At 38.2% G+C, this 16,834-nt stretch overlaps 1 protein-coding gene across 3 annotated transcripts in view; it reads left to right on the top strand.

The window, feature by feature from the left end:
* The window catches only part of LOC117303355 (serine/threonine-protein kinase A-Raf-like), a 39,766-nt gene extending 24,111 nt beyond the window's left edge, over positions 1 to 15,655 (top strand). The window contains exons 9-17 of one of the 3 annotated variants that reach the window (XM_033787537.1): positions 95 to 232; positions 3,702 to 3,853; positions 5,159 to 5,270; positions 6,317 to 6,578; positions 8,413 to 8,459; positions 8,975 to 9,093; positions 9,734 to 9,865; positions 10,476 to 10,610; positions 10,964 to 15,655. In XM_033787537.1, coding sequence (XP_033643428.1) covers positions 95 to 232; positions 3,702 to 3,853; positions 5,159 to 5,270; positions 6,317 to 6,578; positions 8,413 to 8,459; positions 8,975 to 9,093; positions 9,734 to 9,865; positions 10,476 to 10,610; positions 10,964 to 11,143 — 1,277 coding nt within the window. In that variant the 3' untranslated portion in view covers positions 11,144 to 15,655. Of the gene's footprint in view, positions 1 to 94; positions 233 to 3,701; positions 3,854 to 5,143; positions 5,271 to 6,316; positions 6,579 to 8,412; positions 8,460 to 8,974; positions 9,094 to 9,733; positions 9,866 to 10,475; positions 10,611 to 10,963 lie in introns of all 3 variants that reach the window. The other 2 variants (XM_033787530.1, XM_033787543.1) reach the window with 2 other exon arrangements.
* The last annotated feature ends 1,179 nt before the right edge of the window (positions 15,656 to 16,834 follow it).

Below are 16,834 nucleotides of genomic sequence, written 5' to 3'. Positions count from 1 at the left end.
ATTGTTCTTGTCATTTTCCTCCCCTCCCTGCACCCTATCCTCAACTGTCTCCTCCCTTCCTCTTACTCCTCCTCCTCCCCTTCATCCCTCCTAGATCTTGGAGCCAGACACACCCAGGCAGTAAGCCCTGCCGTGAGTGTGGTCCGGCCGCGCCAAATAAGCATCACGCCAACCATTGTGAGCGCTGGGCGCGATAATGTCTTTGATTACAGCCCAAGCAGTGCGCTACCTGGTGAGTGTATCATGCTTCGCTTCACGCTTTTACATATTCGAAGAGCTTTATCATTATAAATGTTGTTGGTAGAACATTGTCTGTTAGTGCAGATTTTATTAAACTATATTTTTTTGGATAACTGTGAAGCTATAACACATAATGTTTGTTATTATATACTTTCTTTTGGTTCGTATGGATGCTTAGAACCAGCTTTGTTGTTTCAAATGTCTGTTTATAAAGTAGACTTAACAGGTTTCTGTCTAAAAAGTGAAAAAATCACTGGTAACAACAATGTCAAATTAATATCTTCAGAGAAGAATTGTTGATTCTGATTGGATGTGGAGTTGAGGTCATGTGGAGTCTCATTGTGTCTTGATAACAATCAGGAGAAGGCTGCCGTACTAAACATTGGGACTCAACTGTGGTTCTTATCATGACCACCATTTTATCTAGGTGCGGTTTACGGTAGCACCACGCTTTTGAGTAGTGTTGGTTCTGAAAAGGAACAGAGTTGACATTTGTGATCATCCACCACCAATGGGCTGTAAAGTTGACACTTTCACTGTTATGGGATTAATGCATTTTTTGAGAGAGTGTGTAATCAGCTTCAAAATGATACCATCCACATTTAAATCAGATATTTCTTGACAAAGGAAAGTTATGATTTCTCAAAGCCACATATTTTTTTATTCAGATTTCTCAAAGTTTTCTTGAAAACCCAAACAATTTAATAGGCTCTGCAATGTGCAAGTGCGACTTTACAGCCCATTTGTGGTGGATGGTCACATTTAACTTGAATCATTCTGCTAGGATAGTCTTCAGGAGGATGATGGACTCTGTTGCTACGTAGATAGAGCATAATGATCGAAACGGTGCTACTGCAAACCCTCACCTAATTATACTCCCACCATGAAAAGTTTCAAACCCCCACCATTTAATGTTGGGTCTTGATGTTTCGAATCGAACTCTGTACCCTGCTTGTCGTTAGAAGAGGGATGCTGTGCAAAACATTGTGACTCAACATCTCAACAGCTTCTCTGAGCCATCATTTCTTCCTACAATAGATTAATTTCACATTGTTGTTATTTGTAAACAACTCACTTTCTTAATTCCTACATTATATGCTAACTGTATTTAGGTTTCTGTCAGTTGTCTACATGTACATGTAGGTTTCATTGGCACTTGAGACACTTGGCACAAGGAAGAATTAAGCTAACCTTAAGTTCAATTTCTGAAGAAAACGTTCCCTCAAAGACTAAAGAACAAGCGTCAAACCCAAGTTTCAATTTCAGAAGAAAAAGTTCTCTCAAAAAGTGAAGAACGAGCGTCATGTTTTTCCAATTCAGTTTTGTAACAAACAAGGCTTCGCAGGGTTCTTCCATTTCACTTCTATCATTCTCAAATTGCTTAACATATTGAGAAAAGTCAAAGATGCCTATTATATGTCTCTGTCTCATTGCATACTGAACATGTACATGTATGCCTGCAATTGGATTCTCCTTCTTTTGTCTGTAGTGTTTTCTGTCCAGTATCAGCCACATCCGAATTAGCGGCTATGACTACAGCTCTAAATATTAAGGTTGTTGCCAAGGGTGTTGCTAAAGACATCCAGGAGTGCGTTTTGGCGACCCCAACCAAAGCCCAACCGACTCAACAAGTCGGTTGCTTGTTGGTCTGAACAGCATCCTCACCGCGCTCAACCAAACACGCAAAAACAAAACGTGCAACTGATGACCATTGTTTCTGGTTGGGGTCGCCATAACGCACTCCTACACTTCAGCGCATGATGATGCTGAAATCTAGCTGTAGCCATAGCTGTAACCGCAAAATGGGACACAGGACTTAGTCTCTCTGTGTGTTTCTGTCAGCTTTTTCTGTCTCTGTGTTAGTCATACCTCAAGCCTGTGCTAGACTATCATCAATTCTGTGTTATTCTTACTTCAAGTCTGTGTTAATCTTACTTCAAGCCTGTGTTGTCTACCCTCAAGTCTGTGTTAGTCTTACCTCAAGCCTGTTTTAGTCTTACCTTCAGTCTGTGTTAATCTTACTTCAAGTCTGTGTTAATCTCACTTCAAGCCTGTGTTGTCTAACCTCAAGTCTGTGTTAGTCTTACCTCAAGCCTGTTTTAGTCTTACCTTCAGTCTGTGTTAATCTTACTTCAAGTCTGTGTTAATCTTACTTCAAGCCTGTGTTGTCTAACCTCAAGTCTGTGTTAGTCTTACCTCAAGCCTGTTTTAGTCTTACCTTCAGTCTGTGTTATTCTTACTTCAAGTCTGTGTTAATCTCACTTCAAGCCTGTGTTGTCTAACCTCAAGTCTGTGTTAGTCTTACCTCAAGCCTGTTTTAGTCTTACCTTCAGTCTGTGTTAATCTTACTTCAAGCCTGTGTTAATCCTGTGTTGGTCTTACTTCAAGCAGGTGTTATGCTCATCTCAAGCCTATGTGTTTGTCTTTGGTCAGACTGTTTGTGTATTTCATGGTCTGCTTTTGTGAGTTTCTGAATAAGAATTTGTTGTTTGTTTTTTACCTTCCTCAGTCTGTTCATAGTCTCACAATAATCTCATATCTACATTAATTCATTTGAAATAATTATTAATTTCCTGTTAAGGACAATTTCACTGTCTTATGGTTTGACTAGCCTTATGTGCAATGAGAGCATGCAGACTGCTCAGTTGAAAAAAATGTCTTGTTGAACCAAAAGTTGGTAGAAAAACTTGCTCTGGGGCAGCTTTGTCAGGAGCAAAATGTTCTTTGACAGTGTTCAGATCAAGTGTCAACTGCTTGTGAAAGAAACCTACATCAGTGTTGTAGCTTGACTAATTTCAGTGGTAGGCTCCTAAATCCAATCCGAGCGGTCCAACAAGGTTATACATGTTTATATATGGGGCCACCATTGCTGAAATACAATGTGGGGGAAATCTGTGCTGGCAGCACAGTGTCTTTCGCTAAGAAATTTATGATTGCACTCCTATGACTCGTGTTAAAGCTATCCCAGTCAAAGACAAACGTGTGATTTTGACGTCCAAGTATTTTCAACAGGGAGAAATATATGGAATATTATGAAAGTAAACTTGTTTGGAGTTTGATAATAATTTGAGGTGAGAACTAAAATTTAATATGAAAGCAATGTCCATTATTCATAGCCCATATAAAGATTTAATAATCTTCATCTTGGTTGGCATTTTATAAAATGGTCAACTTCAAGCCTGGTACATACTCCTTGTGAATGCGAAGTGAATTTGACGTCACAACATCTGGTTTCTCTGCAAACACTCTGCAAGATTTAAGCACAGGGCAACTCATTCGTTAAGTCAAATTTGCTTGGCACAGTGTATGTGTAGGAAGTATGAACCAGGCTTAACTCTACTATTATTATTATTAATTGATGATTTTCGTTATGATGATTAAGAGTTTTTCCCTAACTACGATTGAGACTTTTCTCAATTAATTGTATGCGATTGGTTTTGTCCCACTCTTTCACCATTTAGCAATGTCCAACCTAGCCTCCAGTCTACCCAACTCAGTGGTCCATAGTCCAAATAAAATCATCTCCAATAGCCAAGCTTCACCAACACACCGATGGAAGAACAGAGGCCCAACGAGCTCAACGAGCTCAGATGAAAACAAGATTAAGAAGACGGTAAGTTGTTATGGAAGAAATATTCGCTGCATCCACTCATTGCATCCCTGTGGAGACTGCTTTTGTTCGTTCACATAGACTTCCAACACAAAATTTCTTGTGGAGCACCCCACTCGTTAATAAATAATAATAACAGACATTTATTTAGCGCTCTTACACGAGGTACCACAGCGCTTTACAAGAAACTAAACAACAAGCAAATAAATAATGGCACTGATAATGGGAAAACAGTCAAAGCAATCAGTCATTGAACAGGAAAGTATTGAGATGTTTCTTGAAAACTGCAAGTGACTCGGCAGAACGAATGTGATGAGGGAGACGGTTCTAAAGGCGCGAAGCATGTGCGTAAAAAGCACAATCCCCAGCAGCGGAATGCACCTTTGGAACTGCCAAGAGTGTACTGTCTGAACCAGAGTGAAGGCCAGGCCTTCCAGGTTGATTCCCCTATGGATACATTTTGTGTTCCCTTTTCTCTTTTGTTCTCGTTCTCCATAAGGTAGCGAATATGAAGTCATGCTATACACAAAATAATTACACACAAACATAATATACATGTAAGTGATGTCACTTAAAACTAAATCTTAGCAGAGAGTAGTTTATGTACAGTAGTTAACGTCTGGGTTGATTATTAAGGAGACGGACAGAATATGATATGAAGGAGTTGAGGTACCTGTTTGTTTTGCATTAAAGTGACAGCCATCTGTTACCACTTCTTAGTCTGATAAAAACAAAATTGCATGAGTGGATCATGGTCGATGCTACTTTTGACCACTTCGCCATCAGATTCTAACCTTTTCTTTGCAAGTTTCATCCATGTCTACATGTATGTCTATCCCTAGGATTTGGGATGCTTGTTACACAACCCATGTCATTGTATCTGTAATGTGTTTTCTTGCTCCATTGTACTGAACCACACAGTGATGAGTAATAGCACTTTCAATAACAGATGAGTAAAACAGAATCATAATTTCCTACATGAAAAGAATTTACTTTAAGCAAGAAATACATTAAACAGGTACGTGTAACCCGTTGTGATGAGCACTGAGCAATTTCAACTGACTGTCAATTATTGTGCCCAAGCAGTTGTAGCTTTGCACAATGCCAATATCTTGTCCAATGAGGTTTGATTGATTGATTTGTTTTGCTGCTGTATGTGCATGTACATGTAATGCGCATTGACAAGGTTATTGTAAAATCCGCTATAAGAACTAGTGATCTCTATTATTACATGTACATGTACCAATACTCGTTAACCTTGTTGTGAGGCAGAAATTGGAGTGACTGTTTTAGGTTCCTGTTTTACAGAGACAAAGACGAGACTCCAACGATGACTGGGAGATCCCTACTGAGGAGATCATGATGGGTCCAAGGATTGGATCAGGATCATTTGGAACTGTCTTTAAGGGACACTGGCATGGTGAGTATGGATTACACCAGTAAAATTAAAGATGCTATGTCTGATTTTTGGCCCAAACATTAAGAAATAGATTTTTTTGGAGTGAATGGTAATTTTCAAAGAGTATCACCCGCTCTAACGAAAAAAAGTTTAACTTTTACTTTTAATGGTCAGGAACCATGACAAAAATTTAAAACGTTCCTTATAAAACACATAAGAATTGGTCATGTGATATATTGTCGGGATCCCAAAGAAAAAAAACTAATTTTGAGCACTTTATATCACTACTACTAATAATTGGCGGACTTTTTCCAGAAATGGCTCTAATGAAAGCTTGTAACTTTCTCGACCCCCATCAAAATACCTACTGAACTTTAAATCAAAACTTTTGGGTCAAATCGGCCAAAAATCTGACATAGCATCTTTAACTCTTCACACAGCTCTGTGTGGCAATCACTCTGTGTTGCAGTCACTCTGTGTTGCAGTCACTCTGTATACATTCTTAATAAAAATTCTGTTATTCAACACTGGGGACACTAAAGAAAAAAAACACACTGTGTGGCAGGTGTAAGCCCACAGAGTTTTTCAAGTCCATACACTTTGTGGACCTGTTTTGTTCTCAGATCCACACTTTGTAGTGGTAAAACATTTGTATTTTCGTATTGGAATGAGAAAATAGTTGATGTTTGGCTGAAAGTAAATTTGTAAGAAAGTATTACTTGTCAAAATAGTCACCCACTGAAACACATTGAGTCAAATAACAAATATCAGGAAGTAATTTAACAAATTGTACTACTAATTTTATTGAGTTTTTTAATCAGAAAATTGTGCTTTTTTTCTGAAATTTTTCTGACAAGCACAATTGAGCAGGAAACCAGTCATACTTTGGCTGGTTATCTTATTCTTTTTAGCGTAACTGTTTTGTGATTAGCTAATGTACTGTTTTATTTAAGTAGTTTTATAAAAATTTAAGAGAAATGTTCTTAACCTTAGTAATTGTTGCAGTTTTAAATGTTGTGATTAAAATGTTATGATGAAAGCTGAATAATGTCTCTCCTTTCCTACAGGCCCCGTGGCTGTCAAGAGATTGAATGTGACCGACCCTACAGCGTCACAGCTTCAGGCATTTAAGAATGAGGTTGCAGTGTTGAGGAAAACCAGGCACGCTAACATCTTACTGTTCATGGGTTGTACGTCTAAACCTCAGCTGTCTATTGTAACTCAGTGGTGTGAGGGTTCTAGTCTGTATAAGCATCTACATGTACAAGAGACAAAGTTTGAGATGTATAACCTGATTAATATCGCTCGACAGACGGCACAGGGAATGGAGTAAGTCCTTTCATATTTGTTGTTTTTATAGCTGTCTTTGCGTTAATAGATGGCAATTTGTATTGGGATCTCTCTCTCTCTCTCTCTAGTCGACTGAGGTCGGAATCATGTTGAGGCTTACCCATCCCTGTCTATCAATCATTGGGTTGGGAAGATCAGCTTGAAGCAACCCGATGTCCCTAGCAACTACATCTGTATAGTTGAGCCTTTGTCTCCCCCTGTTTCTCCTTCCATGTTTCGGTGACCAGGTGATAAGCTGAGAGACAGGTTCTTAGGTGCTACTGTATTAATGCCCTGCTAATCTCAGACGAAGGTGTTGTATTTTGGTGGAAAGTTTTGGTTCCTTTCCATGCAGTTCTGAATTGTCATGTGTTGACTCCAGTGAACGTTGAAACATTTCCGCAGGAGTTTTGTAAAGCAACCATCCAGTTTTTCTTCAAGTTCCCTTGTGACTGTCCATGTATCCCAGCAATACAATACCGTATCAGGATAAAGAATATTAAATTTGGTTTTACCCATATGTATGTACCGAAATGTGTTAGCACTGTTTTACTCAGTACTTGCCTGAGCTCTGTGAAAAGAATCACAGGTATATTACTCAAGTGGGATTGGAACCCACGACCTTTGCTATAGAGCAGCGTCTTACCTCGGCTACGGGCAACCTTGGTGGTCTAGTTGGTAAGACACTTCTCTAGAGTTACAAAGGTTCAATCCCATTTGAGCAATATGCAAGAGATTTTTGTTCACAGAGCTCAGGAAAGAACTGTGTGTTTAATACATACATACTCTTTATCTGGGTTTTTTAATTCAAAAAATTATTTTATAATCCCGTTCACCAAAAGGCCACAAGAAGAGCGCTACACTACACTAATTTTGGCAAGCCTACATATTTGTTAAGAGTGGCAATTACCTTACTGTAGCAACTTGAAGCTGCTATTCCAAGGATTGAAACCCTGTTTCCATTTCTCTTTGATGTGTAAAGCTTGAATTTGATATTTTGATTATACATGTATAACCCATCGTCTTTTCAATCCATTGTCTTGTCATTGCATTGTCTATTGAATCCATGATCTTTTCACTCCAGTGTGGGCCAACAGTTATTCACTATGGAATATTATAGTGTGTGGTTTTTATCAACGGCAATATCTTTTGTATTTTGTGTACTCTTGTAGTTATGTTTACAATAAGATAATGATGATGAGTATACATGTAGATAAGATGATATATTTTTCGTAATCCCTAATGTTGTCTTTCAGCCTTTTTGAGTTTCTTGACTTTTCTTGCAGATTAAGCTGTGATGTTTTTTCTCGTATATTGAACACACTTCAGCTGCAATGTTTAATTTTAGTTATTATTATTATTATTATTTATTCGGCCAAGATTTCAACAAACAGTACAAGATACAATATTGAAATATAAATAAAGAAATATAACAGTATAAGAAACAATGAATGTAAACTTAAGACATCTAGAACAATTGTAAACCAATGATTGAGTGAGACAGAGCACTGGCAATCAAGCAAGACAATTATAAAAACAGACAGGACAAGCCCATTCTAAGATGGCCAGGATTAATAAAAGTGAACCTAACCACTGTGACTCGAAAGCCTATCAATCCAATCTTAAAATAGGAATAGAATCTTTAACAAACATTTAAAAACAGTAATATAATATAATAAATATTAAGAACAAAATAAATATGTATATGTTAAGAAAAACCTATTTATATGTAGCAAGATTATTTGGAAGTGCACATTTGAGTTTAAAAAAAGCTGACCTATAAACCAATAATGATAATAACAATAATCTTATATGTTTGTGATCTCGTTTTCAGTTATCTTCATGCCAAGAATATCATCCATCGAGACATGAAATCAAACAGTATCCTTTGCAATCTCAAAGAGTGGAATATGTGTCTGTGGAGACAGTTGTATTTCTTAGGCTTGTGAAATCTCTCTTCTTCTTGCTCTCTTGCGTGGCAGTTTTTATAGTACAATATGCAATTTCAATACCCAATTTATTTTCTGATGGAACGTTAGTTTTTAGAGCATCTATTGAAGGTTTCAGCCTGGTGGGTCTTCGCTTCCATTATCATTCTTACATGGATATATGTTTTCAGGTTGTTTTTCAATGGTCTACTTACAGTCCTGGGCCCAATTTCATAGAAAATATTGCTGAACAATTTTCTGCTAAGCAAAAATGAGCAGGACACCAGTCAAAACTTATATACATGACATGGTAGTTTGGCTGGTACCTTATTCTGGTAAGCAAACTTTTGTTGCGCTTAGCTACTTTTTTGTTAAAGCAGCTTTATGAAATTGGGCCCTAATTTTTCTTTATTTTTAGAAAGAAACTATGTAAGAAAATCAGATTCCTTGACCAGTTGTTTTTTCCAGACATCTTCTTGCATGATGACCTGACAGTGAAGATAGGAGACTTTGGTCTGGCTACGGTCAAATCAAGATGGAGTGGATCCCAGCTATGTGAACAACCGACAGGATCTATCTTATGGATGGTAAGTTAGACGTAGGCCTGGACGACTAGTGCGACAAGTGTCGTAGTCGCTGCTATTTTAGGTGCGACTAGTCGAGTAGTAAATTTCACTAGTCGCCCAGGCCAAGTTGGATGGCAATATCATCTCACTAAGCGGTCGTGAATAAAAACTACGTTTTTGCTTCATGTCTATCGCGAAAATGAAAGATTTTCTTTTGACACATAAGGAACAGTTCAAAAAAATACAAAAATTCATTTGCCTTTGGTTTTGTGTGAATTAGGCTTAAGACAAACCCAGACTTTGGCAGTTGTATTGCTTATCTATTGTTTAACACGTTGCATTAGTGCAAAAACATTCAATCTTTATTTTGCAAAAACGTTGTATCTCACACGAGAATGCTCTGTACAGAAACTCTGTATACTTTTTGGGGTATCTATCCGGGCTATTTTGAGCAAGATAATGATGTTTTTACATCGAACTCTTGTGTACACTTAGTGCTATTTTTTGTGACTCTTGCACTGATGTGATGGTCAATCTCCCACACAAAGTAGGCATAGATGTGTTTTGGTTTGTCTGTAAATATTTTTATTTAGTGGTGAAACCGTGTTGTAAAGACGTTTTCCATCCTCTTTCTTATAACAACATTCTGAATTGGTTTCAGGCACCAGAGGTGATCAGGATGAAGGATCCAAACCCATACTCCTTTCAGTCCGATGTTTATGCGTTTGGTGTGGTGTTGTTTGAGTTGGTTAGTGGTCAACTGCCATACTCTAACATCAACAACAAAGATCAGGTTAGTAATAATGACATTCACCATGTATCACACTCATAGCCCCCCCCCCAATCCAACCACCCCCACCCCAAGACAGTTGATTTTTCAGTAAACACAAAATTGCCATTGCTATTATACATTTGTTGCTACAAATATTCACAAATGTTTTTATGAAATATTGCTACAAATATTCACACATGTTATTATGAAAATTTTGGCACTTTGGTACTTGGGGAAGACAGAAGGGTAGGTAAGAAACACTGTTATTTAATAACAGGTAGGGTTGTACAAAGAAAAATTGACTAAAGCAGGAGTTGAACATGCGACCCCCGGATTAGCGTCTCTGAGCCATCTACATGTAGCGCTTATGTTGGCTGTCTCCCTGTTTTATCAATAATACCTTCGTTCGGGGTGTTAGTCAGAAGTAATTAACTAGACATCTTAATCTTAAAGCCGCAGGTTCATAAATCTGTTTTTGTTCAATCCAAAATTAATAAAAATTTACCCAGTGGGTTATTACTTCAAAACTACAACAAAACTTCTGTAAATAGTTGTGATTGCTAGACGGATGATGTACATTTTGCTGTCGTCATCTTTGACTCACCCATGACTTATTATTTTGATGTTTTAGATAATCTGGATGGTTGGGCGTGGCTACTTATCCCCAGAACCCAGCAAGGCCAGAACAGACTCTCCTAAAGCACTCAAGAGACTCATCACAGACTGCTGTAAGATGAATAGAGAGGAGAGACCACTCTTCCCTCAGGTAAACCTCAATATGACATAAACAACAAGTTAATAACAATAGTAATAGGGAGGTTTAGCTGCAGGTTCTGTGTGAACGTGAACATGAACGTCAGAAAATTGTGTTGTTAAAATCTTTACGTTTTTAGCATACCTGAAGTTACCATTGTTCCTTCAGGTACATGTACGTACATTTGTACATGCACATGGACATCATACGTGAGCATGCAATAAGCTTGTTGTTTTTTTTCCCCAGGGTATGGGGCTTGTTCAGTTTTTGAAATAAAATTGATACAATACAATATGATTATTACAACCAACCGTTCAAGGAGGTCAATAGAAATGACTGGTCATTTGTTTTATTTCATATATCAGATCTTGGCATCCTTGGAAGGTTTGGCTCGTCTTCTACCCAAGGTACATCGCAGTCATTCGGAACCCTCAATGAACCGGGCACGCTTCCAGACAGATGACTTCATGTATTGCCCATCACCAAAAACACCAATCAACAGCCAGTTTGGGGCATTCACCTTCTTCACCGGGGGAGGTTTATAAGAAGTCACAACTGAATGTGTTTATTTAGGAGACTGCCGGGGTGTCTTGACTTGGTTGCTACTGACCTGTACTGCACTGAGGTCATTGATCAAGAAGGGTTAACTTCGCGCAATATGTTTAACAAGTGGTTGTTTTGTGGCGAACAGTCCGTAGGCCATGGGCACAGAGGTTTAAGTGTGAACGACTCTCGTCATGTCATCTCAGGACGACCGGCAACTTAACTCATGTTATCATTTTGTTTTAACTGGTTCACTCTGCACTGTGCTTCGAAGCTGGCTATTGGTAACCAGCGATGCGACCATGTTTGGTAGGTTGGTCCCAAATAGTCAACTAGCATAGACCAACTATCGTTGACGAGACAGGGTTCTGGCAAACTTAGTTCAACTATGATCAATAATAGTCCTTGCGTGAACTTGGTCAATACTGTCAGGTATCTTGACTTGGATGATACACAGTAACTACCGACCTGTAATGCACTGGCTAGAAATCATTTGTTTCCGTCAAGTCATCTGCTCCATATCTGGTGAGCTGTTGGAAGCTTGAGATTGATAATTAAACGATTCATAAGATGAAGTGACATACTTTGATACTCTGTTTGAGCCTACATAGGTATACACACTGATGAAGCCAGCCATCTTTGATTGTGACGATGTCAACTTTCTGATCGCAAACAGCATTGTGTCTCCGTGTGACGAAGGTACTGGAAGGTAACATGAAACTGAAGATCCTTTTGGCCGCATTTTTTTACCAGGATCAATTTGAGTTGATGCATGTTGGGGAATATAAACCCTTATCTCATATGCAGTTGTGTGAAATATGCTACAATGAAAGAAAGCTTCTTTGGCTTGTAACTGGATACACATAGTCAGTCGATTCATTGCTGGCAACAAGACGCACTACTTACCACCCCATGGCTAGATCTTAACAGCATGCTGTTTTTATGAGGTTTCCAACTGTTATTTCATGTTTAAAACATGACAAGACATCAGAATTATCATTCATTATCTACCAGCAAAAACTGTTTCCGGTAACTTTGCCTGCTCACTAAAGTTTTAGCTAGGATTTTGTGAAAGGGTGTCCAAATTTGCTGGAATTGAAAAAACTGGGTGTCCAAATTATTCACTTACACTTCATTTACATGTAAATGACAGATGAAACAGGCTGTCTAAATTTAAAATGGGGTGTCCAAAAGACACGCCTCTGGCTAACGCTGTGCCACACCCCTCTGTGTCTTTGGGTGCGTTTGATTAGCTTCCCTGAGTCGACCCCGATCTGCCCCTGGTACGTTCAAATAGCTTGACGTCATTCCAGCCGGGCCAGCCCCAAGTGTCCTGCTTGGGGCACAGGTCACTTTGGGGCTGGCCTGAGGTGCATGATGTCACCACAAGACGGTGAGTGAACTTTCGATAAGCTCTTATCAGTAACTCACCCGAATGAGCACCGCGGGGTCGACACAGGGAAGCTAATCGAACGCACCCTTTATAAGCATCCACAATTGGATTTTGAAAATAGTTTTAAAAACAAACAAATAAACAAACAAACACACAACAATTTGTTGCTTTGGAAGCTGTGGCGCCCTCATGTGGTATCCTGATGTCCATTCAGAAGTCACATTTGAACAAATTTGAAGCGACCAAGTCTCCCCTTGTACGTGTAAATTCATCCAACTGCTAAGATGGCCGTCTGTTGTGTATTATGACTGTACATATAACTGTTTATCTTCTCAATTTAAATATACTGTAAACCCTACAAAAGTCTCCTTGATGTAACGGAGAGGTTGTAGTTACACCAACCACTATTTTGTTTCCTTGTCAAGTACTTGGGCAGGTATGTGCATATGGGAACTTATACATGTACACAACCCAAGTGTCTTGCCTTGTGTGCGGTTATAAATCCAAATTATGCAGACGAAAAGTGGGCCAAAGTGTGAAGGCGCTCTGCCTATTTTGCATGATGTCAGTGTGAAGTTTAAAGCCTGTTTCTTACTTCCTGTGAATGCAAAGTGAATTTTGACGTCATATGGGTGTTTTCCCTACAATTTTTTTGCTGGAGTTGAACACAGTTGAACACAGTTCAACTGTTGCAAATTATTCAGTGTGAATTTGTGATGTCCAATTTTGTAAGAGAGCCCGTGCTATGTTCAATCTCGAGTCAAAAATGATGTTGCTATGTGAAAATGTTCTACAATGGTGACAATGTGAAACTGTCTATTGAGAATGGACATGAATTGTTCCCCATACCATGATGTGCCAAGGCTCTTAAAACAACTGATATATTTTCTAAGGATGTATCTTTACTGTTTCCACTTCTCCCCCCTTTGGCATCCATTATAGCTTATTTCACTTGCATTGTGTGTATTTTCTATCTAATTTTCAGTTAACCAGTAAAGCACCAAAGGTCAGTTTTTTAAACCTGACCCTCCCATATCCTCCACTATATAGCCCTGTTCACACTGAATCTCTTATCCCCCATGGAAGACATCCCTAGGGAAGCCCCATGACTTGTTTTACCCCCATGGCTACCCCGACGCACTTTCACAATGTGGAGGCGCACTTCAACTGGGTCCGGGTTGTACATTTCAAGAATACCCCAGGGTTTTACCGCTGACCACTACTCCCCTATCGTGGGTAAAGCGAAAAGAGTAAAAAGGCCGGCAAGCTTATGCTAAAGTAACATCAAAAGTTTGTGACTTGGATAAGATTTCATCTGCGTAATCCAAAGATGAGCAAACATACAGCTTTCTAAAGAGGATTTTGGACTGTTGGGAATAAAATAAAATAAAAATGGATTATGAATTCAGCAAAAACACATGATGTGTACTTAGTATGTTAAAATGAAACCAGGCAAAGTCTGATAGAAATTATAGTTGTTGACCAAACAAAATGTTAACTGTAACGATGTGAATGGTGGGCATCTTTTTGGTGGATTTTTTTGTTGTTGTACATAACACTCTCTGTTTTGCCTTGGGTGTATAAAACAAAAACATGCCCCTTATTTCACAACAGTAACCAGACGCTACCTATGCAATGATAGGTGAAAATGATAAAAAGAGTGAAGTAGTCCGTCTTGGTGTTTTTTGCACTGCGGTCGGGGTTGTGAGCTCCAATGCCAATTGCAGAGATATTAAAATGTATCATCATTACTTATTGATGATAGTTGTACATTGTATTTTTTGTTTGTGTTTTTAAAGGATGGGCATAGTGTCTTTGATGTTGTATTATTTTTTTTATAATGTGCTACAGAAGACTGACAAGATGTAACTTATTAGTTTTACAGGTTTTTTTTTATAAACCAATATTTGTTTATGTTTTATCATCCTTGTAATTGTATTTTAAATGATTTTTAGGAATATTTGAATCTTAAAAGAAATCTTGACGTAAATTATTGAATGTAAAGAATAATTTGAGAATGACATTATGGGCTGGCACCCACCATTATTATTGTACTGGTGTTGTTGATAAATCCACTAGAGCTAGCAACTAGACTCAACACTGCTTTTATTGTCCATGAACTCATGAATCGCATTTGCTAATAATTATTAAACAAAATTTAATGCATACTGCCGGCTCAGTATTTAGACGTATACATAAATTGTGCTACAACTAACCTGTGTATGCCTTTATTATTAACACAATTGTACAGTTTCAGAGATGAAAAATTTCATGAATTGGTATTTATTTTAAGGGCTGGAGTACGTTATTGTTTTTAAAGGAGCGTTTCAGAATGTGACTAAAGTGTACCAGGGAAAAGAAAATGAATGAAGACTGAATGAGCCTGGATTAAAACACCTGGATTAAAACATCTACACTTTAGAACTATAACTGTAGTTCACATTTTGCATTATTACAGTTGTAAATATCAATAGTCAAATGCTAGATGTGGTTGTTTGGTTTTTTGTGTTGACTTTTTTTCATCCAATAATCTCGAGGCTTTGTTTAATAAAAAAAAATACAAATCAACTAAAAATACTTAAACAGTCGGGAAGGTAGTGAATGGATAGTCTACTTTTTCTTGATGTTGGTATCCTTTGCCGACATTATAGGTCTTTCCTTCTGACTTATATTTTTATTTTAAAGTCCATGTTTAAATGTAAGTTGGATCATCATTAAAGACTACTGTTGTAAAACATGGTTGACATTAACTTAAGAGGGCACCAGGGCAGTATACTCCACTTCTGTAACATACCTAGACCCAATCCCATAAAGCTGATAAGCAGAAAACACTGCTTTGCAAAGTTCTTTGCTTGGCAAAAATTGAGTTGGGCTCCAGTTGCAACAATGTGAACATTATGTAATGTTGGCTGGTACCCATTTTCTGCTAAGCAAGCTTTGTCTGTGCTAAGCACATTTTTGTGCTTGTAGGCTTTATGAAATTGGGCCCCAGTCAGTATGTAAATGAAGCAGGTTAGGATTGTTCCAATTATGTGAGTTCTCAAATATGAAGTCTCTTATCAAAGGAGTGGTTGGCCAATCAATCATGCTGGTTGTATTTTATAGATTTGGGGGGGGGGGGGGGGGGGGGGGTAAGAGATGGGTAGTCCTGCATGAGATTGTGTGAATTAAACAAGTTAATCCATGGAAATATCTGCCTTTTCATTTCCTTTTCAACTCCTTTTTGAAAGCAATTACTGTAGTTTGGGGTTGGTTTGGAGATATTGGCTGATACTCGATCTAAACTAGAAGCCAATATGAATAGGTTGTTATGGTATTAATGGAATGTGCACTGGGCCCAATTTAATCATGCCTGTAAGCACAAAAAAACTTGCTAAGCACAGATTAGTATTGCTTAGCAGAATCAGGTTACCAGCTCAAATTGCATCAAGTCTTAAATTGTTGTGGCTGGTTCTGACTCAATTTTTGCTTAGCAAAGAAATTTGTCAAGCAGTTAGTGCTGCTTTATAAAATCGGGCCCAGGATGGGTGTTTATTTCGTTTATGCTGATGTTCCAGCAGCTGGAGCATGTAATTACTCCCTTGTACAGTGCGGAACAGACCTCCGCACAATGCGCACCTACCATTTCCACCAGTTAGGGAGTCAATTCCTTTATTTGACTCTCCAAATGGCAGACAGGATAGGTATGTCTAAGTGCACTTGAGCAAGGGGTCAGAACATCTAAATCATCTTTGTAACTTGATTATATGGGCCTGGTTCATACTTCCTGCAATGCGATACAAATTTGAACAGCTATCTGAACATGATTAACATACAAATGTAAACAGTTGTATAAAGGTGGCGTCTACCGTCAAATTTTATCACAAAAAAAGTTGATTATACTTTTAATTTGATATCTTCCTCAGTGTACCTACGTATAGATTAGTCATATTTAATGAGTACCATAGCCAGCCAAAAGTCAGTCATAAATAAATGTACAAGGTATCTTTGTAAATGAATGGACTCTTTATTTATTTCGGGGGTTAAGGGGTGATGAATTAGATGAAGATTGACAGAGTGCGCGGTACGGTTGTAGGGTACTTGGGAGTTCTGTCATTTTAGAGCCTGGGTTAATAGCCCTATGTAGGCCGCGGTTTAAAAAAAAGTTTGGTCGTGTACACCCTTTTCGCTTTTTATCTATTCTTAGTTCAATTTATTCCCACTCAATCATTCAATATCACAAAATACATAATTACATGAGAAAGAGAAAAAAAATAGATCAAAAATTAATGTGGGAGGTCTCCCAAGAGCAATCTTGTTG

This window comes from Asterias rubens, chromosome 2 (assembly GCF_902459465.1).
Source record: "Asterias rubens chromosome 2, eAstRub1.3, whole genome shotgun sequence".
In the NCBI taxonomy this organism is placed as follows: domain Eukaryota; kingdom Metazoa; phylum Echinodermata; class Asteroidea; order Forcipulatida; family Asteriidae; genus Asterias; species Asterias rubens.
Note: the sequence above shows the minus strand (reverse complement) of the source record. Positions and strands in the feature narration are given on the sequence as shown.